Source organism: Anopheles funestus, chromosome 2RL, assembly GCF_943734845.2.
Source record: "Anopheles funestus chromosome 2RL, idAnoFuneDA-416_04, whole genome shotgun sequence".
Lineage (NCBI taxonomy): Eukaryota > Metazoa > Arthropoda > Insecta > Diptera > Culicidae > Anopheles > Anopheles funestus.
This window is the reverse complement of record NC_064598.1, coordinates 42,710,676-42,731,905: the sequence shown is the minus strand read 5'-3', so window position 1 is coordinate 42,731,905 and position 21,230 is coordinate 42,710,676. Positions and strand designations below refer to the sequence as shown.

The 21,230-nt window shown below is 45.8% G+C and overlaps 6 protein-coding genes across 13 annotated transcripts; 3 read left to right on the top strand and 3 right to left on the bottom strand.

Annotated features, from left to right (window-relative positions):
• Window positions 1-411: 411 nt before the first annotated feature.
• LOC125761302 (histone RNA hairpin-binding protein) lies at window positions 412-2,333 on the top strand. Of its 2 annotated transcripts, none has more exons than XM_049422297.1 (5): window positions 412-913; window positions 1,068-1,176; window positions 1,339-1,714; window positions 1,792-1,917; window positions 1,995-2,333. In XM_049422297.1, exons 1-5 carry the CDS (start codon window positions 758-760, stop codon window positions 2,011-2,013), a joined length of 786 nt encoding a protein of 261 aa, XP_049278254.1. In that variant the 5' UTR covers window positions 412-757; the 3' UTR covers window positions 2,014-2,333. The 2 variants fall into 2 exon arrangements, with proteins under 2 accessions (XP_049278254.1, XP_049278255.1); XM_049422298.1 differs by having other exon boundaries at window positions 421-913; window positions 1,795-1,917.
• On the bottom strand, window positions 2,311-3,501 carry LOC125761297 (uncharacterized). Its single transcript, XM_049422292.1, has 2 exons — window positions 3,238-3,501; window positions 2,311-3,165 (listed from the first exon to the last, which is right to left on the bottom strand). The coding sequence occupies exons 1-2, from the start codon at window positions 3,339-3,341 to the stop codon at window positions 2,361-2,363; spliced, it is 909 nt and encodes a 302-aa protein (XP_049278249.1). The 5' UTR covers window positions 3,342-3,501; the 3' UTR covers window positions 2,311-2,360.
• A 36-nt stretch (window positions 3,502-3,537) lies between these two features.
• On the top strand, window positions 3,538-9,734 carry LOC125761257 (protein dispatched). The gene is made up of 9 exons (XM_049422217.1): window positions 3,538-4,368; window positions 4,434-4,959; window positions 5,040-5,452; window positions 5,527-5,618; window positions 5,688-5,965; window positions 6,051-6,339; window positions 6,397-6,629; window positions 6,699-6,853; window positions 6,923-9,734. Exons 1-9 carry the CDS (start codon window positions 4,237-4,239, stop codon window positions 8,495-8,497), a joined length of 3,693 nt encoding a protein of 1,230 aa, XP_049278174.1. The 5' UTR covers window positions 3,538-4,236; the 3' UTR covers window positions 8,498-9,734.
• A 214-nt stretch (window positions 9,735-9,948) lies between these two features.
• On the bottom strand, window positions 9,949-15,162 carry LOC125761270 (uncharacterized). Of its 7 annotated transcripts, none has more exons than XM_049422246.1 (3): window positions 14,755-15,162; window positions 12,894-13,840; window positions 9,949-12,810 (listed from the first exon to the last, which is right to left on the bottom strand). In XM_049422246.1, the coding sequence occupies exons 2-3, from the start codon at window positions 13,044-13,046 to the stop codon at window positions 11,212-11,214; spliced, it is 1,752 nt and encodes a 583-aa protein (XP_049278203.1). In that variant the 5' UTR covers window positions 13,047-13,840; window positions 14,755-15,162; the 3' UTR covers window positions 9,949-11,211. The 7 variants fall into 7 exon arrangements, with proteins under 7 accessions (XP_049278203.1, XP_049278202.1, XP_049278201.1 ...); XM_049422245.1 differs by having other exon boundaries at window positions 14,786-15,161; XM_049422244.1 differs by having other exon boundaries at window positions 14,891-15,157.
• Window positions 15,163-15,787: 625 nt separating this feature from the next.
• On the bottom strand, window positions 15,788-18,128 carry LOC125761276 (protein C12orf4 homolog). Its single transcript, XM_049422262.1, has 2 exons — window positions 16,297-18,128; window positions 15,788-16,228 (listed from the first exon to the last, which is right to left on the bottom strand). Exons 1-2 carry the CDS (start codon window positions 17,671-17,673, stop codon window positions 16,019-16,021), a joined length of 1,587 nt encoding a protein of 528 aa, XP_049278219.1. The 5' UTR covers window positions 17,674-18,128; the 3' UTR covers window positions 15,788-16,018.
• A 115-nt stretch (window positions 18,129-18,243) lies between these two features.
• On the top strand, window positions 18,244-20,953 carry LOC125761289 (aspartate aminotransferase, cytoplasmic). Its single transcript, XM_049422283.1, has 4 exons — window positions 18,244-18,588; window positions 19,037-19,696; window positions 19,780-20,088; window positions 20,165-20,953. The coding sequence occupies exons 1-4, from the start codon at window positions 18,480-18,482 to the stop codon at window positions 20,299-20,301; spliced, it is 1,215 nt and encodes a 404-aa protein (XP_049278240.1). The 5' UTR covers window positions 18,244-18,479; the 3' UTR covers window positions 20,302-20,953.
• The last annotated feature ends 277 nt before the right edge of the window (window positions 20,954-21,230 follow it).

Sequence of the window (21,230 nt, the reverse complement as noted above, 5' to 3'; positions counted from 1 at the left end):
CCTCTCCACTAAGTTTAGGGCACACACTTTCATATATAGTTCGGCATGATATTGAAAGTACCGCAACCATAACGTTCTAGGTCAATGTTATTCCTGAACTCATTAGTAATGATTGGTCTTATACTAGATGGGCTCTACAACCGTGGCGATTTCCACTACAGTCGTGCTCTATTACAACCGAATCGGCGTACTATCTACCACTAATTTTATTACTTTAATAGTTTAGTCCTTTTCCATGTAGAAAAGCGGGTCTAATCGAGATTTGAACCTAAACCGGGTGTGTTATGCAGTATATGGATTGCATTGTTTCACCAGCCCTGTTTATGTACACAAATGTCAAACTTTTCCGTGTGTCCGTGTATTAGTGAGATAAAACACACATGAACCAACCTTCCTTCCACATCGAAGCGGGATTGTTTTCCCGCGCCCAACATTCTGTGGAAGGCTTGTTTTTTTAGTCATTGAAAACCTTAACTTCGTGCCTTACGCACCTAGAGTTAGTTTTATCTTCATTAGGGACGCAATCAATAAGCTAAGCTCTTATTTCGTATCAATCTTTCACGTCCATTCAGTTCTTGTGCAGTGCATGCTATTTATGCATACAAAATCTATGCAGCAAACGAAGAATCTGTGCAGTTTAAAAATTGAACGACCACATTGCGAACGATACTAGTTAATTGCAAATTCTCCACACCAACAGTTGACGATTCAGTGTTTACTGAAGATTTAATCGTTACTCGTTAATTTTTTTTGAACAATGTCTACCACCAGCGTAGTACAGCCGAATTTTGGTAGTAACATCGATTTCTCGTCTAGTTGGTACGAACCAACACCGGAGGAAGAAGAAGAAGAAAAGGCAGCCAAAATGTTGCGATCAGAGCGCGAACTGCAAGAGTCGCACGAAACTGCATCGGTATGTATAAACTTCACCTGATTGAAGTTGTGTTTGTGAAATCGCGAACGTCTGTCTCTCGCTTTCGGTACGTCTCTGGTGCGGTTGGGTGCATGAAATACTTTTTATCTTTTTTTTGCATCGTCGGTAAACTCGGAACATACTTAATCAACAGAGGGAAGAAACAGATCGAGAGGAAAGCCTAAATTCGGAAGATCAATCGAATGAAATGTCCGTCCTGTATAAGGCTTCAAATGGACGACAAATCGAGATCGATATTCTGGGTAAGTGACGGCACTTTTGCTGGGCTGAAGTGATCATCCGCAAGCCTCGTTCGCACCGACCACTAAATGGTTGGTTGAGGTTATGGTGATTTGTAGTACGCTCTATTGCACTGTCATACCGGCTTTAATCGCTTCTTTGCACCGTCGTCATCACCCTTGCAGATTCGGCCAATGTAAAGAAGTACGAAAAGTTGGTACAAAATGAACTCATAAAATCACCCTTCAAGAGACGTTTGTCCGGTGAGTCGAGTAGTGAGGAGACGGATGAGAAAAACGCTTCGGGCATGGATCCGGACGATGCTGATGGGGAACATGGCCAGCATAGCGGTGGCCAGTGGAAGCGAAGCAAAAAGCACGAGAATGATCACGGCAGTTGGCGTTTGCGGCGCGAAAGTTCCAGCTCCGGTGCGTCTAGTCAGAACAGCCGCAAGCAGCTAGAGTACGAAACGGACGAGGCCGTGCTGGTGCGTCGCCAGAAGCAGATCGATTACGGAAAGAACACGCTAGGCTACGAGAACTACATTAAGCAAGTGCCAAAGTAAGTAGCTGGACGCGACATTCACCGTAGAGACGCAGTGGAAATTATTGTTTATTTTGTTTACCATTTACCTCAAGCAGACAGGCACGCACCAAAGAGCATCCTACCACACCTCAAAAGCATCTGAAATACAGTCGCCGTGCATGGGATGGGCTGATACGGGTTTGGCGCAAGCAGTTGCACTGCTTCGATCCCAATAACACGTAAGCAACGTTACCATAGCAGTGATCAAAGTAACTCGCTAACGATAGTATTGTTTTGTTGTTCTGTTCTATTGCAGTGCGGAAGAAAACGCCTGAAACGCTTACATCGATCGGCAATATGTAGGATACGTTTTAGAAGGGCATTCATTGATTGTTCTAGAGGAACTTGGTGCATCTGTGGCCGTATTTATTACAATTCGCTCCCACCGAATGTGCGACAGCGACGGATGTGTAATGGGAGCTTTTGTGCATGTACAAACAAAACAGAAGAAATAACCATTCGTGTATGTGGGTTTTACCCGTTATCTATTATTTTGTTTGCATCGTAAACTGAACTGAATGTTATTTACAACTAATTTCTCAAACTTCATGTAATAAATATCAAAAAAACCGTTGTGCTATCTGTCCCATAATGGGACACCAGGGCACTGGCACACACACATTTATTGTACATTAGTTGTAGAATCATTTACTTTCTCCTGCAACAGTGCTAGTATTCGGTCGAGCTTTGCATTTTGGCGAGTCTCTAACACGGACAGCCGGTTATCTAGCATTTGTTGTAATTCGCTAAACTTTGCATCTATATACTGCTTCATGGCAGCTTCCATTAGTGCAGTGTTTTGTGTCCGATCGGATCCCGGGAAAAGTTTCATCTCGCTAAAGAGATTCGGCAAACTACTATTATCTGTTTCATCTGATACTGTACAAGTTGGATGTTTAGTGGAGCCTTCCGGTAGAGCATTATTGTTCACAATGTTTTGTTCCGACGAAATCATCGAACCAAGAATCAAACGCTTGCATTTTTCTGCCTTCTCAGATAAGTCGGTGGCTTGTAAGCGGTGCTGTACGGCTACTGGATCAATTTTCCTTCCTCCCATCATCGTCATCATTGTACGCAAGGGATCGGTATTGCGTGTCAGATACAGCCGTGTACCGTACAGACAGAGCGGTCCATTTTCACTCGAGATGAATTTCAGCTGCAGCTCATTAATATCCATTGCAATGCGTATATCAAATCGGAATACCTTCACATCCTCAAGTGTGTACACTAGCTCACCGTGATAGGTACTGAAGTATTCGTTCAACCCGCCATAATAACATTCAATTATCGGACATTCAACCACCAGTGAAACTGCCCGCGGAAGGTACAGTGGAGCGATTGTGAGTCGCATTTCACAAGCTTCCTGCTCGTCGGATTTGGATAATATCAAGCACATGTCCAGATCGAGAAGTTCTTCCAGTGGTACACTGAAACGTAAATAGCCACCCATTAAAACACCACACAGCAGCTTCGTAATGTGCCCTTTCTGCAGTACTTACAAATCCGGAGTTGCAGTTGTGGATACTTGGGGTGTTATTTGTTTTTCTATGCTGCCTTCTACCCGTGGCCATGTGAAGCTACACCGATACAGCTCGGCAGTCATGGTGGAAGAGCTAAAACTGCAATACGTTTCCCGAACCAATCTGCATCGCTTACTGCGACGATATCGATCCGATCTGTTTGGATCTGGATTTATTTACAAATGAAAAAAAAAATGTAAACAAATCCGTAAACAAATGTCAAACGGTGCAAGAACGAGACGGCGCACGGGTAAAGAAGGAGAATGCAGTCAACAAAAAAAAACGTACGCAGCACAACGTACAGTCGGCACTGCTGCGAGCGAATTTTCAGTTTTATACCGTGTTTTGTAGTTAATTTCATTGCAGTATGATGCGAATACTGTGTATTCCAACATGTTCTACCGTACACCCAATAAGCGAGTGAAATTATGTAAGAGTGTGTAGCATAAGCGTAAAAATATGTGTATCCATGTTCCGGGGAAAGCTGAGAACGAGTAGTAGTACCAACTTGTTGGTACGACTTTAGGGCAGTGTTTTCCGCACTTCAAGCTTAGTAATTCGAATGGTAGAATCAGTTTAGTCGTCACCTAGCAGGTTAGTAAAAGAAAAGTTCCTTACACAATTGTGCGGGCCTAACCAAGCATGAGCTAGAGTACGGTGTCGTGATTTAGGGAACAAAAAAAAATCGGTACCGTAAATTTGCACACTCATACAGGTGTACCGGGGAGGTCCTTTCGCTGAAACGATGCGTATTTGACTGTATGTGTGTGTGTGTGTGTATTAGTGAATAGTGATTGCACACTATTTGGAGTAAAAGCAGCAGCAGTATCGTACACTATACAGCGTAAGGAATTGTAAATAGCATGTTTTGAATGCACTTCTTCACTTCCTTCCCAACGCATGGCACACGGAACAGTAGCGCCCTAGCGTACGCTAGGACAGTGTGTGGGGGGTGATTATTGATGCACCATAAAAAGCATGCAGTGGTATTACAAACTTTTGGCCCGCCGTCCCCAGCTCGTGCTGGTGGCAGTGGGCACATTCTCCGTTGCCTGCATCGTCGTCGCACTGTTCACCCGGAAGCTGCCCGACTTCGATGATCCAACACTGGTAAGCATCTGTGCGTGGAAAACCAAAGCCTGCTTATATCAATACTTACCAATCATTTTTTACAGGGATTCGAAGCACGCGGTACTTCGATTGGCAAGCGGTGGACCGCATGGCGCAATCTGCTGGAAGAGACAAGCTCGGCCGGCCGTTTGGTGGCCAACCCGAAAGAGCTAACACTCGGCACGAACAATCTCCTGCATAGACCCATTACAGGAGAGACAAGTTTCCCCAAGCGGCGGAAGAATAAATCGAAAAAGAAAACGCTAAACACCGTCGACGGAGAAGCGGCCAAAAAGCACACAAAGTATAGCAAAAATATACGCATCCTGAAGGAACTGTATCACAACCAAAGTGCGGCCAATGGGGAGATTATAAGCTTTGAGGAATATGACAACGAAACCATGCCACACCGTAATGGCCGGCAAGAAGTTTGGGAGTACGGCCGTAACCAATCGTACTACACGGAGGAGGTCGGCAATAAAACGATGGAGAAGAAGCGGGCAAAGTGGGATACGCTGCGGAAGTTAAAACCACCACCGGAACCGATTGAAACGCACATACCGTCCGATGGATTCTTCTGCGAGTCACCAAGTGAGTAAACTACGAGTAACGATGGTAACATGAGGGTTTTACACTAAACTAATCACATTTCATTCATGTTCTGTTTGCAGACAAAGAATACGCTCACCTTGTTGTACAGCGAATAAATCACAATCTAAACGAAAGTATGTTCGAGCTTAATGCCTTTCTGGCACTGTGTGAACTTGAGCAGAAAATTGTCAAAGTGGAACATTATGGTGACATTTGCCAGCGAGAACTAACGTCGGACGATTGTTGCCGACCGTGGTCCATTGTAAACTATGTGACGTTTCTTTCCAACAAATCGTCCTGTTTCGAGCTGAACGAGGAGGATGTTGCCATGGTAAAGACGCTACTGTACGACTGCTTTCAGTATTATCACAACATGAAGCTAAGCAACGACTGCATTGGATCGAGATGTATTGCACCGAGCGAATGCAAGCAACATAACGCCGTGTATAATATACTACACTATTTAACGAACGTGGATTTCATACGGCAAAATGTAAGCATAAAGATCAAAGTTTTTTTTGTTTTATCAAAAAATAATCCATATTTCTCTCTCCCCCTTTTTGTCAGGAATCTGCTGAATTTCTTAACGCCACTATGATATTCCTTCCGATTGCGAGAAGCATAAAATCGATGCAGTATTACCATAGCTTAAGTCATGTGTAAGTTTTTCATTTCATTACGAAGATATTTACAAAACTGGTAGCTTTATTGATCATGTTTGTTTGCAGTAATCTTGCCAATGATCTTGTATCGGTTGTTGCAATGGATATGGGCTTGAAAAACGCACTGTTCGATGAGTGTTTGCTGCGCGATGGTTGGCTGATCGGGCTCGGAGGCATATTCGTCGTGCTCTGTATGTGGCTGTACACTGGGTCACTGTTTGTAACGCTTATGACAGTAGTAGCGGTGGCATTTTCCCTAGGAATTGCTTACTTTGTCTATTCCTTCATATTCGAGCTTACATTCTTCCCGTTCATGAACCTGCTCGCTGTTATTGTGGTTGTAGGTTAGTATGAGTGATTCCATATCTCGCCGATGTTGAGGTTTGTTCTAATAGTAATATTACTTTCTTATGCTTGGACATTATGTAGGCATTGGGGCTGATGATGCTTTTATATTTCTGAAAATATGGCAATGTACGATCGCCGATCGTATGAAATGTGGCGGCGGTATCGTCATACCGATCGTCCCTTCCACGTCGTCCTGCAATTCTGAGGCAAGTGGTACGGCTGGAATACGCGGCGCTTCTGATACGTTGGTGGAAATCATGGGCAGTACGCTTCGTCACGCAGCGTTATCAATGCTGGTAACGTCCCTAACAACGGCGGCCGCGTTTTATGCGTCCTATGTTAGCTCGATAACGGCAGTTCGGTGCTTTGGGTAAGTTATTGTCGTTCGTTCTACTACCTTCACGTAAAAATAATTCCATTTTTATAGCATATTTTCCGGTACGGCTGTTATGGCGAATTATTTCCTTATGGTTACTTGGCTGCCGGCCGCTGTATCGATCGCAGAGCGAATATCCTGTCTGATGCTGCTGAAACCATTTGCTCGTGTAACGCATCGCTGCACGATTCCATTCATTTCGATCGCACACATTAGCAGACGTGTTGAGGATGCTATAATAGACTTAATTATTAACTTACCCTGGCTGTGGATTACCTTGCTCGGTAAGACTAGGCGAGGTAGCACATTACTATAATGAAGAAATATTAACTAGTTTCTTTTCCCTCGTTCAGGTACGATCGGCATTGCGAGTGGAATTTTGGTGCTACACTGGCCAAAGCTACGACTGCCGGACTCTCCCGACTTTAAGCTGTTCATCAGCAATCATCCTTTCGAGCGGTACGATAGTGAGTACAAGGATATGTTTTGGTTCGAGAAAATGTACACCGTAAGTATGATTGTTATTGATGGGGAGATTATTTTATACCAAAAATTACTCCAAAACGCGTTTTTCTAGACGACGGAAACGTTCAAAATTCCGCTCCGCTTCGTATGGGGTGTACTGCCCGTCGACCGTGGGAACTTTCTCGATCCGGAACAGCGCGGCGAGCTGTACTTCGACGAGTCGTTCAACATGAGCGCGCCGGAATCGCAACAATGGTTGCTACAGTTTTGTCGCCGCATCAAAAACCAAACCTTCTACCAGACGAGCTATGGGTTGCTGTTGCCGAACTGTTTCATCGAGAACTTTATTAGCTGGATGGCCCGGCGGTGTAACGATTCGATGGGTGAAATTGACCGGACGCCGTGCTGTGAAGTTTCACCCTTTCCTTTCGCACCGGAAATATTCGACCAGTGTTTGCCGGAATCGATCTCTTCGCTGTACGAGACACCGCGTGAATTTTTCATCCCAGGTGTGGCAGGACCCAAATTTGATCGCAGTTCGTTCGCGGTTGGTGTCGGCCAGCAGGGTACGGGACCGGTCGCCCGATTACCGCACCCGAACGATAAGATCGTAAAAGCGGTTGTGATTGAGTATGAAAGTACGCAAATATTTACCATGTCCTATCACGAGATCGAGCTGTTTGTGCGTACGGTCGAGGGATGGCTCGCTGAGCAGCTGCACGATGCACCGGCCACGATGGCCAATGCGTGGTTTATCAGCGAGCTGGAGTTTTTCGACCTGCAGGACACGCTCTCGACCGGCACGATGGTGGCAATCGCGATGGCAATGGCGGTCGCACTGCTCGTACTAATGCTCGTAACGCTTAATGTGTTGATCAGTCTGTACGCGATCGTGACGGTAACGCTTACGATACTCACGACGGTCGCGATGCTCGTTCTGCTGGGCTGGAAGCTGAACGTGTTGGAAAGTGTGGCGGTCAGTACGGCGATCGGGCTGGCAGTTGATTTCAGTCTTCACTACGGTGTTCATTATCGACTGTCGACCGAACCGGATCGCCGTTCGTCGACGCGCTTTTCCCTGCAGCGAATGCTCGGACCGACGGCAATGGCCGCAATCACAACCGGCATTGCCGGTGCGCTGATGCTGCCCTCGAGCGTACTGGCGTACATACAGATTGGTGTGTTTCTGGTGATCGTCATGTCGATCAGCTGGTTGTATGCGACCTTTTTTCTTATGAGTTTGTTGCGCCTGATTGGACCGCAGTACGGATTTGGCCAGTTTCGCTATCCCAAACTGCGGACCGGTTTGCGCGGTGGTGATGGTTGTAAGGTGACCACCCAACTGGATGCTGGCGGATCGTCGAGATTGGGTCACCATCATCACTATCACACGTCACACCATCATCATCAGGGCGTTGTGTCGGAACAGCTGCTGTCTAATTCGAGTTCGGCGGCCGGTGATTTGGTCGGTTCCGAATCGCACGAGCTCGATTCGCTAACGTCGAACTCGATCATCAAACCGATCAGCCTGGACATTGCGCGCCCGATCAACTTTGACCGGGCGTTTAAGAAAAAGTATTCACTGCCCCGGGAGCAGAGTCCTTCCACGGCTAGCGCGATAACGATGGTGTTGCCGGATGATATCGATACGAAAGGTGTTGCTAACCACAGTAGCGGACAGCAGTAGGGCGTTATGTTTAATGTTTCATGGTCATTTGGCCTGGTGAATGTGACAATGGTAAAGCATGAATATCATACACCCTGATATCCTCTTTATCTCCTGTAGCGTTACAATTTGTATGTACTTAGACCGACGTAACAGAGTTTAAACTAGAGTTTACTGTAGTAGGAAAAGCTTAACCACACGCCAATGGAATGTGTGCGTGTGTGTGTGCAGTAGAGATATGGTTTTTTTTCGTTCCCATTTTATTGAGCTTCCACAAACAATCATTACTTTTCTTCCCCGCCTGGTTGCCAAATAGCATTTATGGAGCCGTAGTTTAAATATCGCAATTGGTAACTTTAAGCGTTAAGTCCATTTGAAAACCACTACTATTATGGCCAAACCGACACTTAACTATAGATGGATGTTTTTAAAACTGCTGTTGTTCGAATTTAGTCTTCGTCCCGTTCACTGTCTTTTGGCAGTTAGGTGGAATCCAGTGGAGGAGAAACGAAAAAAAAAACACATTTAATGTCTGTCATCTGTGGCTGAAAAGATTGCGCGCAAAAAAACCGCCCCGATCTCACGTAATTGGTGTCTGTTGGTGAAGCAAAACCAGTTCTAGTAATTTAGCGAGCCTAACTTTGCTTCGCGAAACGAAATGTAATGCAATTAGAAAGCGGAAGCACAATTTTAAAATGGTACGGAATCGATCGAAAATTCCTGACACTATCGGACGATATCGCGCCAAAAAAAACCCAAGGCAATGTTTGCACGGGGTCAATTCATTTCGCAATGCAGGTAGCAAAAACAAATCGAAAAATTGCGTTACAACTAGGATACATATGTATGTTGTGAGAGAAAATTAGTGGAACCACTTTGTGATACATATTATATATATATATGAATATATTTACAGATCATTATTATTATGCGGAACGATTTGTTGGAAGAAACAGGTTTTACAGGCGAATCAGCAAAGCAACACGTGTGGGTGTGGTGCCGCCCGTTAATGTGTATAAAATTTAAAGCAAGCAACAAAGTTTGAACTATAGTAGTTGGACGAACGTACAAAAACAAAAATTACTACTTATTTTCGGAAACGGTGAGAGAGCTGCATTATAGGCAAATCGGGATAAGTCGACCATTCGACGATCTCGCAGTATGATGAGGACGATGATAATGGTGGTAACAGTGTAAGGAAATCAAATAGAATGTGAAATAATTATTAATCATCGGTTCTACGGTGTAATATGTGAAATACGGGGCCAGGCGGCATTGCAGTGCGTGTTTTTTCCATTTTTCTCATCCGAACACACATCGAATCATCGATGCAGGGGCGCCTTTTATCCTTGTACATAAAAGCACAAGATTGTGCTAGAAAAGATGATTTTTTTTAGCTATAAATGACCGATTGATTTGACCGCTTTATTGTGTCAATAATGGAGGTGGAGAGAAAGAGTTGGTGGTGGCTCGTGGTGGCAAAAGAGCAAAACATCGCTTGCACATCGGTTTGCACGTGTTGTGTATCGTTGTTTTGTTTTTTTGTTTTGTTTTTTGGCGAAAAAGGGTACAATCAATCCTTCTTAACTGTATCTGTTTTGCATTTATGTATATAATATATATATATATAACTATATGTATATATTTCTTCACATCCTTCTTAACGCCTACCTATTATGACAATTTTTGCACTTACGGTCTAGAAGAGAAATAAGAAGGACTTTTCGGGCGGGTGGAGAACAAACTGTAGTACACCGAGGACGAGTGGGGTGACGGGAAGAAGAGAGGATGTAAAACATAAAACAAACGCACGTCCTTAATACACGTAAACCAAACAGAGATGTTGTTAAAAAAGAAGGAAAAATCGATCTTGTGTACCCCCCCCCCCCCCTCCCTCCTAGCCTAGATTGATCTTTCCGCGTAAAAGGGGTTTGGGTTTTGTAGTACTTAATGTTTTATGTATTGTTTTCTGTTTTAAAATCTACCATTCCTACATTTCGCCGCGTTCCCGTTGTTTTTTTTTTACTTGATGCCTACCTGGCTCGCTTGATTCTACCACGATAAGAATTCGTTTAAAATAAGAACGGTACAGTGTGTCTGTGTGTGTGTGTGTGTGGGTGATTTTTTTTCCATTTTGTCACCATTTCTACCTTTCTTACGAAAAGTAGCTCGTGATACCTAGTGGGAAGATACATTTATGTACTTATGCAAATAAAACGAAACAAATGTTACATATAATAGCGTAATGTAGCTGTGCCCAACCGCCATCAACCAGGAGCATTTTGTCCAAAACAAACAAAAATAAAATGACCACCCCTAATATTTCCGACCTAACTTCCCAAGACCCCCTTCCTTCCCCTGCCTCTCTCTCTCTCTCTAACTGCTATATGCGGCTTTTTTACATTTTTTTTAGTTCATTTTGCTTCTTCCGTTTATCAAACATGTCCCATTTACCGCCTGTTTCGTGGCACTCACACCGTCATGCGTTTTCTCCTTGTTGGAGATGTGAATGTAGCAGCAATAGTAGCGTGGCGTGCAGTTTTAGAACCTTCCGACAGTTTTACGTACTACTGCTGCTTTCTTCATTCCATGAGACATATTCGCTTCATCTTCGGATCTTGGAGCGATCTCACATGACGCGGACGTGCGACGGCGATGGTGGTGGTGGTGGTGTTGGTGGTGCTGGTGGCATTTAAATGGCGGGGCCGATGTTTGCTTTCCCACATTGGCGCACATTACTCGCTGGTAGGATGCAGCACTACGTGCGGGCGTATGATTTCCTCTATATCCATCGACATGGTGGTATCATCTTTGCCGACCACTTCGTCCACGACGCCAACCACTTCATGCGTATGATGCGAATGATGATGGTGGTGATGGTGCTGCGTATGGTGCCCCGCCGTCGTACCCTGCGGATCGGCTGACGAGGAGGATGAACCACCGGTAGTGCTGGTCGTGGTGGTGATCAGCTCACTGCCACTGTTACTGCTCTGCTGCACGAAATCCATCTCCGAGGTAAGGTCTAACGTAGCGTTGGCCGTCGTCGAGGTGCTGCTATTAACGGAAGCGTTCGCGCCGGCTGTCGTAATGGCGACCACCGTTGCACCACCGCCAAGGGTTATCGTTTCACCGGCCAGCGTTCCGGTACTGCTCGTCGAACCGACATTTACCGTGGCGGTAATTTTGTGCATCTCGCCCAACTCCTCACTGTCCGACTGCATGATGAGGCTCTGGTCCGACGTATTCCCATTGGTCGGTTTGTTCGCGATGATACGATCACGCAACGATGGTTCGTGGTTGTGAGGGGAACCCACTTCCCGCACCTTTTGATAGTCCTCCGTAATGTGCAGTATGGCCTGGCAACCTTTCCGTCCGTTCCACGCACACTTCCACGCCGCAATACCGTTGCGGATCTTTTGCTGCGTCCGGAACCGGTACCCGTTGTAGATGAGAAACGTTTGGTAGCCGTCTTTCGTGACCAGCTGGTAATGGTTGCGCTTGTACGTCGTAACGTCGGTTAACCATCCGTCCCCAACCAGTATGTCGTTCGAAACCTTGCGCTTCGACGGTTGGTCGCGCGTTTTTTTCTTCTTCGCTGAGGACGACGAGGTCGAGGTTGCTTTGCTGCCCGGGCCACCGATACTACCGCGTGATGAGGTGTTTGCGACTACCGTCGTACCGGCGGTGGTGGATAAGATAGCGGGCGTACCATCGGTCGTCACCACGATCGTGTCCTCCTCGTGCGGATGGTGCTCCTGCGCTGGCTGATGATGCTGCGGATGATGGTGGGACTGTGGCTGTTGGTGCTGTGGCTGCTGTTTGGTCGGTGTCGTTTCGGGTGGATTTTCCGGCACCGATACGGGCAGCCCGTGATTGTGTTGCCCTATTTCGGCCACCACCTGTATGTTATCATCCACCTCGATCGCGGCTGGACACTGTATGTCGCTTCCGGATGCCACACACAACCAGATACCGATCTGGGCCGGTGAGGCGGTAAACAGTTGCTTCTTAAACTCGATTATATTTCCGTTCAGTGGTGGACCACCGTCGATCGAGATGCGCTGATCGAGCCCAACGTGTGGTTCATCGATCCCGCCCGCACCCAGCTCCGAGCCACTGCCGGCACCTGTCGCACCGTTGGAGGCGCTACTGTTCGTTGCGTCCGGTTGCATGCTGACGACGTTATAGATGGCCGTTGCATGATCAATCGATTTGCGCTTTTCGCGTAGAAGCAGATCATTTTCTTTCACCTTGTCCCTGAACTCGAAAAAGTCTTCAACCATCGTTACGCATTTGCCACATATGAACGAGCCCAGGTCCTCATCGAAGGTTATCTGCAAGTGATAGTAAGTAAACAATTTAACCATACGCTTAAAGGTGGATAAACACCGTTTATCCAATTTTTTTTACTACTTACCGCGACATTTAACAACTCGAGTATTTTCAGCAGCAGAGATTCATTTTCATTCACTGCACCCGGGAACAGCTCGTACAGTTCGCAGGCTTGTGCAAAGCACAACCGGCAGAACTGATTTTCCTGAATCTGTGTATGTAGCGGATCGATCTCCATTGTATCGGTACAGGAACACTTATCAAGGATCCACCAACCAACGAACAGGAAAAAAAAGCACTCGATCAATCCAAGCTGCTGCTGTTGCTGCTTGCCGCAGACTTTGAGCGACTTTGTTTACAAACTTCCGTTTGATATTGCAGAACCGTAATTGTTAAAAAAAAACAGGCTAGGAAAATAGCCGTTCGTGGAATGATGACAATGCGACGCGGCCTCCGCCGTACGGAGAAAATTAAAAAACCCACCGTGTTCAAGCTGAAACGGAACCACTTGCCATTAAAAATTGGTCCGTTGAGGCGTGTTTTTCCTCGCTTCTTCTTCTCTATCTGCGGATTTGTTTTGGAGTATTTACACGACGGAATCCCACCAAAAAAAAAAAATGTTCGATGGTTTTGACGGATCTTTGATGGAATGAGTAGGCTGGGTTTCGTTCCGCCCTTGTCTTTCTCTCGTGCTTCCTCTCGCTCTAGCACACGCGCGCGTCTTTACTTTTACACCTTTCCTCCTCTCGCACACACACACGCGGCGCTGAGATTTACGCTATGTTTCTTCTCCTTCTCCCGATGCCGTACGTTTGGTACAAGCGCTTTCGCTTTTTCCACACCGCTTTACCGTTGCTGCTCTCCTTCTTTCTCCCACAGGCTTTTATGTTTAGTTTTTTTCCCTTTTGGCTTCTCGTGCCTTTCTTGCAACACTTTCCAACTTGCACGGATCTGTGCGTGTGTTTGTGTGTGTGGGGGGAGAGTTGAGCGGGTGGTGGAAGAGAAGTTGCGATGAATGTTTTCACACGGTCACTGTACGTAGGGAGAGGGAGAGAGGTGAAAGGACAAAAACCGATTAGACGAAATAGACAGAACAAGAAGCAACACTACACCAACAACAACAAAAAAAACGCATCCCCTTTTTATCCCCCACACAACACAACTGTCACAGGGGAAGCGAAAGGGATGACGATGATCGCAGCATACAAAACTAAGCAAAGCAGACTGACTACCGCTGCGAACCCCGCAATCACCAAACCGTTCAGCCTGCAAAAAAGGGGGTGGTTGGGTTGAAGACCACTTACACTCCAGGTTGCATTGCGTCCCGACCGTGCCACGCGTAAAATTTGTTTGACAATAAACCAAAATACATTCAATGAAGCTTCATTTTCGCACCAGAGCTAGGAAAACGGTTTGCTATATTCATAAGGTCCGATTGTCTGTGGCATTTTAGTTGCTCGGAAGCAAATCGTTCATCACTTTCTAGGCGATCGTCACCTGCTACCATTGATGTTTTAAGCTGTCTGTCACGGTTCCTCGCAATGACAACGATGTTGCCGTCATCGTACACGCAACTGGACCGGAGCGGGACGGATGATGGAGCAGACACGGCGGATGGGTCAAACAAAGTGCAGCCACGATTGACCCTCCATTCGCACGGGCAATAATATATGAAACTTTACTAACTTCAACCACTTCTACACAAAAATCCATCTACCACGATCAAGCAACCCTTTAAAGAGTCCTTCAGAACACTCACTGTTTGATTTGTCTGTGGACGCGTCGGTCGGACCACACTGTACGATTGTTTTAATGACACATAATGCAACCAACGCAGAGCGCTGGACATACCAAATCTATTAGGCGTTCTATCGTTTTTGGGTCCGCGCGTACACACGCCGTATGTGAGAAACACACGCACAACACACACACAAACACACACATACAAACACATGCGCGCACTCCGCAGCTACAAACCACGGGCGCTGCTGCTGCTGCTGCTACTTTGCTGGGGTCTTCACTTTTCTGCCTCTACCGTCCCCGTGCGGCCAACATTGGAAACCCCTGTTGTTACCAACTTACGCAGAGCACAACCTGCATCCGTACGGGCTGCTCGCTGGATGATGATGCGTCGTATTCCGTACGCTACACACTTTGCCGCAATCGATTCCGTAAAGGGGTAGCAAATATATATTATAAACAAAAATATGTCCAGTCCCGCTTCGTGCCTCCTTGCGCCCAGCCGAGATGAACTTTGCTTGTTGGCAACAAATAGCAGCCCAAGTCAGTGTAAATTCAGGCCTCGTCGAAAGGCCCTTTTTGACAGCGGCAGGGAAGCACAGCGAATAATACAGGGTTTGTCAGGCCAGCTCGACATTTGGGGTGCAGCTGCTCGAGTTTTTCTCGCATGTGCGAAAAGCGAATATGGAAAATATATATGAAAGATCAATTCGAAGCGCTTGCGAAGCATTTCGAAAAAAATATGTTGTATTTCTTCGTATTTTCTTCGTTCAATTGCTCTTTCAGTTGCGCTGAATGCACGAATATTTATAATTTTTTTTAAATCGTCTAGCTTTCTTTACGGTGTTCGAGTACGATGTCGTCTCTACAATAATTTAACACGCTAAATTGTGATATCTGCGTTTGTACAATGCAGCCGCAATCGTAATTCGAGACGCACATTTTGTACTTTACTTTCGAGCAGACTTATCAACCCTGTAAAATTGACAGCTGTCAAAACCGCATTCGTACATGATTGCAATTGTGTTGGTGAATCGATTGCCATTACGAATTACAGGGTTTGATAACAACCAGACGATCAACTTTTTACATTTCTTTGAAATGATCGAAATGATGCTTGACCATTTCGTCCTGTACAAATGCTTTGAATATAACTTAACTAGCAAGGTTAAAGTAATATAAAACAGTGAATCGAAATTTTCACTGTTTTTAAGGGGCAAATAAAATTCTCAAGTCGAGTCATTCTTTACAATTTATAAATTAGGAATAACTCAGCTAAAGCATAGAGCGTCTCTGTATAATTGCACGTAATGGATTATTTGATTGATTTGATAGCATTTCACTTATATTACAATTGTAACAATATTACCCTTCGTCGAGTATACATTTACCTAGCCTTTCGATGCAACAAACTTTGCGTAATTATCGAGATTCCTCTACTCTCTTTCGAGAATGAACTACAAAAACTCTTCACTGGAGAATTTTGGGATTTGCCACACGAAACACGTGCGGTACCATATCGGCAAGGGTTCGGAACAACTCCTCGGATATGTCGTGTGGTAGCAGAAGCTGCAATGTGTTCAGTTCAGCTCCGCCCCAGCTGGCCGATTCTATCATAAATCCTTTGGCACATTTAAAAACCAATTCTGCTCGTCGTATGCACCAACTCACGGTCATATCCTACAAACAAACAGAAATGGAATTTAAAATAGACGAAATTTTGGTTGCAAAGTTTAATCGCCGCTCACCTCCGACATTTCGTGCCGCAGTAAAGCCGGAATGGTCAGCGTGGTGATGTCGTGCCTGCTGGAGATTTTCAATATGTTGCGCAAACCCAGTATCACAGGATGGCGGGAATTGATTTCACTCGGACTTTGGAATGTTTCATCCGATATCAGATGAAAGATGACATGGGAGTGAGACAGATTCGAATGGCGCGTAATAAATGCATCACCGGGTTTCACCGTCACCACCGTACGATCCGGTCGCCGTCCACCGGCAGCCGCTAGGCTTTGAGCACCACCCGCCTCCACTGCCGAACCGTGCTGAAGATTCCGTAAGTCTTCCTGTATCTTTTCGATCTGTCGATCGATCTGATCGAAGTGAAATTCGGTCGACATATTCGCATTGCGCCGTATCTCCCGGTCCGGTGTGATCGTACCGGACGGTGTCAGTACTACGATACCGCACAGCGAACTGGAATAAAGCCCCAACGCCACGTTTGGTCCACCGAACGATGCATCACCGTACAGGGGACTGCAAAGATCTGACACCCGGGTACTGAGAATGCGTATATTGTGCATGTGCTTCAGCTGGGACCCCAGATGGATGGTGAAACTTTCCTCCATCGAGGGTGCCTGCGTCGAAATCATCGACCATCGGTTACCGATCTGCGTTGGGCTCTCGGAATGGGCAAGAAAACTTTCATCCACATGCTGCGTTACCCAGTTCCGGTACTCGTGTTTCTGGTGACCCCGTGTAGATTCCAGCTCCGACTCACACTGCTTGCGGATCATATTCTGCATGCCGTACTGCTTAGCTAACATGTGATTGATGTTTTCCGGTGTAATCGATATGTCTAGCAGCTTAATTTTCGAATCTATCTCCTCCTGATGCAATGTGTTCATCGTGGTAATTTGCTGTGTCATCTGTGTGGCCAAGCTGGAAATGGTGCGCGCATACTCACGCTCTTTGCTCAATATTTCCGGCAGCAGTGACGAATGCACCAGCTGATGGTAGCTTTGTGCAAATATTTCCTCATCGGTGGGCCCTACCCGATCGGCAAACTCGAGTATCTCCTCCCGGTAGAGTTTCTCCATGTCCAGTGCCAACCCATCCACGTCGGGTGTTCCATTGCGAAATTTTTCCAGCAGCAACTCATCCCGATCGTCGTAGAACGTTTGATTTTCACGCTCGATAAACGTTTGCAGCGTGTGCAGAAGGTTCCGATCCGCCCGGAGAAACTTCATGATTGGATCCATCCGTACGGATACGATCTGGTGGCTCAGCTCGGCCACACTTCCTTTGTACGGGATTTCGATTGCGTACACCAGTTTCGCCGGTTTATCGTCCACGTTGGTGTATTCATAGTGAAAGTCTACGATTTTGCTCGGTTCCAGCTCCATCGAAGGTGTGTACCGTTTGCAACGCCTACCGTGTTTACTTGGGTGGTTTATTTACTCTTCATGCAGCTCGATGACGTTTGTGTGTTTTTTTTGCAGGGTTGCTGGGCAACCCCAGCCGCTTATCAGCTGGACAGGGTTGGGTACCGCATTTACTATTCAGCGGATTTTTAAATTGAAAAAGCGAAATGAAGTTCATAAATAAATGTTTATTCTCAATTCCATAAAAAAGTCCGGCCTATTTTATGAAGTTCTGTTCAGATGCACCAAAAGAATGATGCAAAATTATGTCCCTGTTTGCCAATTTTGTATCATTCCACGTGGACGTGTGTTGGTGTCGCCTTTTTTTAAATTTCTCTCACGTTGTATATTCTACAGCACATCGTCCAATGTACGCCGGTCAAAACACACAGAGAGCCAATTAAGTTTCTGAGAAACTTCCCCCAATGTTTGTACGCATTGCAAATATGAGTACGTGGAGGAGGTGGTGGTGGTGTTGGTAGTTGTGGCATTCTTACACACGTTTACAAGTATGTTTGTATACCCGCACACCACTATCCATACTCGCATTGGAGCGGTGGAGCGGCACATTCAGTTACACAATTGCGAACGGAAGCAAAAAGGGTCGCGGTGAGAAAGTTGCAACGCGAAAGCAACAGCAGCGAGGACCCATAGTTTCGCATAGGAAATCTATCCGCATCATTCATTCGTTTATCTCCCGCGAACGGTGGTGGTTTGCAGTGCTTCCAGTAGCTTTTAAGTGTGTCGTGTAATTACGTTCCAGCAAAACCAAAACCAAAAAACCAACCATGAGCATTTTCGCTTCGGTCGAATTGGGTCCCCCGGTGGAAGTGTTTGCCCTTAATAAAGCGTGCCTCGAAGATCCCAACCCCAACAAGGTTAATCTTGGCGTAGGAGGTAAGCAAATGTTGTATGTTGCTCTAGGTCGTTTTCCCATTGCATCACGTCCATTCCTGTTCTGCCAGCTTTTCCTTTTCCTCCCCCAAAATGATGGTGCGCCACTGTCAAGGTCAACTGAGGTCACGAAAGATTTGAAATAAATGTCTAATTTTGCGTACGGTGCGAAGTTGTTATGTGCGATATTTTGTTTCTTTTGCTGATTGCTAGAAATGCTTACGCAAACCGCAAGCGAAATTGCGAACACAACATCCCGAAGTGCTGTTGAAGCTGGGAACGGGGCAACAATATGCTCCTCCATCGTAGCAATCTGTTATCAAAGCAATCGAATGAAGCAATCTGCTGCTGTCAACTACCCACTAGATTCAATTGTTGTTTCTATGCTGTATCTTCTTTTGCCCGCGTGCTAATGTTACCGGCTCTTTTCAAATTCCTTTTCCTTTTCCAGCGTATCGTACGAACGAGGGCAAACCCTGGATTCTGCCGGTGGTGAAGAAAGCGGAAGCTGCAATTGTTGCCGATGGATCGCTGAACCATGAATATTTGCCCGTGCTCGGGATGGACAACATAACGAATGCGGCCAGCTCGTTGCTGCTGGGCGAAGATAACGATGCGCTGAAGAGCAAGCGAGCCTTCGGTGTGCAGTGCCTTTCCGGTACCGGTGCGTTGCGTCTTGGGGCTGAATTTTTGGCACGCATTCTTAAGCGTACTACCTTCTACTATTCCGATCCGACGTGGGAGAACCACCACAAGGTGTTCCTGTATGCTGGCTTTACGGAACCGAAAACGTACCGATACTGGCATCAGGAAACGCGCGCAATCGATTTTGCCGGCATGTTGGAGGATCTGGGAAATGCGCCGGAAGGTGCGGTCGTTATTCTGCACGCGTGTGCCCATAATCCGACCGGTATCGATCCGACCGAGGACCAGTGGAAGCAGATTGCGGACGTGTGCGAGAAGCGAAAGCTGTTCCCGTTCTTTGATTCCGCTTACCAGGGTTTCGCTAGCGGTGACCCGAACAAGGATGCGTTTGCCGTGCGGTATTTCGTGAGCCGTGGATTTGAACTGTTTTGTGCGCAAAGTTTTGCCAAGAACTTTGGCCTTTATAGTAAGTTACCGGTGGCGGATAAAGCACGTCATATAAGTGGGTTAATTTTAAAATGTTTCTTTTTCCTAATCTTATGTCCGTAGACGAACGTATCGGCAATTTAACGGTGGTACAAAAGGAGGCTACTACTAGTGCCGCTGTCGCTTCGCAGATTACGCTGCTCGTCCGTGGTATGTACTCGAATCCGCCGGCCTTCGGTAGCCGTATCGTGAGCCGGGTATTGAACGATAAGGAGCTACGCAACGAGTGGATGGAGTGCATCAAAACGATGAGCTCGCGTATCATCACCATGCGTAAGGCGCTTTACGATGAGCTCGTTGCACTGAAAACCCCCGGCACTTGGGAGCACATTACGAATCAAATTGGCATGTTTTCCTACACCGGACTCAACGGTAGGTGTGAAGAGACGTTGTTAATGTTTATCCCTCCATTTACCTAACCCCTCTTGGTCTTGTTTTGCCTTTGCAGAGACACAAGTCCAGATACTAATAAAGGAGTTTAGCATCTACCTGCTGAAAACTGGACGCATCAGCATGTGCGGACTAAATGAAAGCAATGTGGCATACGTTGCCCGTGCCATCCATGCCGCGGTAACCCGAGAATAGTACCCGGCACGACTCGGATGACTGGCAAACGCCTAAACATCACATGAACTGACCCAGTTTAAACAGCAATATCCCGAAACAACACCTCGACACACTGACCACATTTTGCACCACACCAGAAGAAGCCTTTAGTTTTGTTTTGCATTTCAATTATTTTGGTACACTATAGAGACACGGGTTGAAACTTATATTGTTAAACCACAAAAACGGAGCGATTTGTGTAGTATAGGACCAGTTTGTAGCACTGATAGAAGAAACCACAAAGACAAGCAATCACTATTTTTGAAGATAAGCGTAGAAAATGCGTGTATTTTCGGTACGCAGCGACAACAGTACAATACAATTTACACCACACAATAGCAGCAGCGGCTTGTATGCCGTGCAAATAGAAATCGGGAAACGGTTTTTTTTATATACTAATAACATAGATTGTGTTTGTAATGCGTGGCGCGATATTCGGAAACATTTATAAAATGTGCTTAGCGAAATTTTGTGAGGAATTGTAAAACCATTTTCTATCTCATGTTATGTCTTAAGCGCAACGCATCTACGCTCTGGCCCAATACAATGTATTAAAACGATTGCAAGCAGGCAGGTTCTATTATGTGCTCGCAATAAAGAAACAATAAAGCATAATATGCTCTTCAATTTATGAACTATTAAAATACGGTATTTATTTTAAGGGATGAATCGGTGGCATAAATGGTCAGAAATGGATAGAACTGGGATTCAAATCTATCTCGCTACAGGTAAATTATAAAATCAAAGTCGTGCAAATTCGGGAAATGGCAAGTGGCAGACCTCTCTTTAGGTTGTGGTGCCACAAAGAAGACTTATCGGGAGAAAAAACAAAACTTGCTTTTGAGTTTGGTTTGCGCATTTTATTTTAGCTCCAAAAATTTGGTTTCAATTAATCGTCCTATCGTGTA

Coding starts and splice junctions, on each gene's coding strand:
- LOC125761257 (XM_049422217.1), top strand. CDS start 4,237: ATGCAGTGGTATTACAAACTTTTGGCCCGCCGTCCCCAGCTCGTGCTG. Junction 5,453..5,526: donor TGGATTTCATACGGCAAAAT/GTAAGCATAAAG, acceptor CCTTTTTGTCAG/GAATCTGCTGAATTTCTTAA. Junction 5,966..6,050: donor CGCTGTTATTGTGGTTGTAG/GTTAGTATGAGT, acceptor GACATTATGTAG/GCATTGGGGCTGATGATGCT.
- LOC125761270 (XM_049422246.1), bottom strand. CDS start 13,046: ATGGAGATCGATCCGCTACATACACAGATTCAGGAAAATCAGTTCTGC. Junction 12,811..12,893: donor TCGAGTTGTTAAATGTCGCG/GTAAGTAGTAAA, acceptor TATCACTTGCAG/ATAACCTTCGATGAGGACCT.
- LOC125761302 (XM_049422297.1), top strand. CDS start 758: ATGTCTACCACCAGCGTAGTACAGCCGAATTTTGGTAGTAACATCGAT. Junction 914..1,067: donor AGTCGCACGAAACTGCATCG/GTATGTATAAAC, acceptor CTTAATCAACAG/AGGGAAGAAACAGATCGAGA. Junction 1,715..1,791: donor TACATTAAGCAAGTGCCAAA/GTAAGTAGCTGG, acceptor ATTTACCTCAAG/CAGACAGGCACGCACCAAAG.
- LOC125761297 (XM_049422292.1), bottom strand. CDS start 3,341: ATGACTGCCGAGCTGTATCGGTGTAGCTTCACATGGCCACGGGTAGAA. Junction 3,166..3,237: donor ACAACTGCAACTCCGGATTT/GTAAGTACTGCA, acceptor TTTACGTTTCAG/TGTACCACTGGAAGAACTTC.
- LOC125761276 (XM_049422262.1), bottom strand. CDS start 17,673: ATGGAGCTGGAACCGAGCAAAATCGTAGACTTTCACTATGAATACACC. Junction 16,229..16,296: donor TGCGGCACGAAATGTCGGAG/GTGAGCGGCGAT, acceptor GTTTGTTTGTAG/GATATGACCGTGAGTTGGTG.
- LOC125761289 (XM_049422283.1), top strand. CDS start 18,480: ATGAGCATTTTCGCTTCGGTCGAATTGGGTCCCCCGGTGGAAGTGTTT. Junction 18,589..19,036: donor GGTTAATCTTGGCGTAGGAG/GTAAGCAAATGT, acceptor TTCCTTTTCCAG/CGTATCGTACGAACGAGGGC. Junction 19,697..19,779: donor CAAGAACTTTGGCCTTTATA/GTAAGTTACCGG, acceptor TTATGTCCGTAG/ACGAACGTATCGGCAATTTA.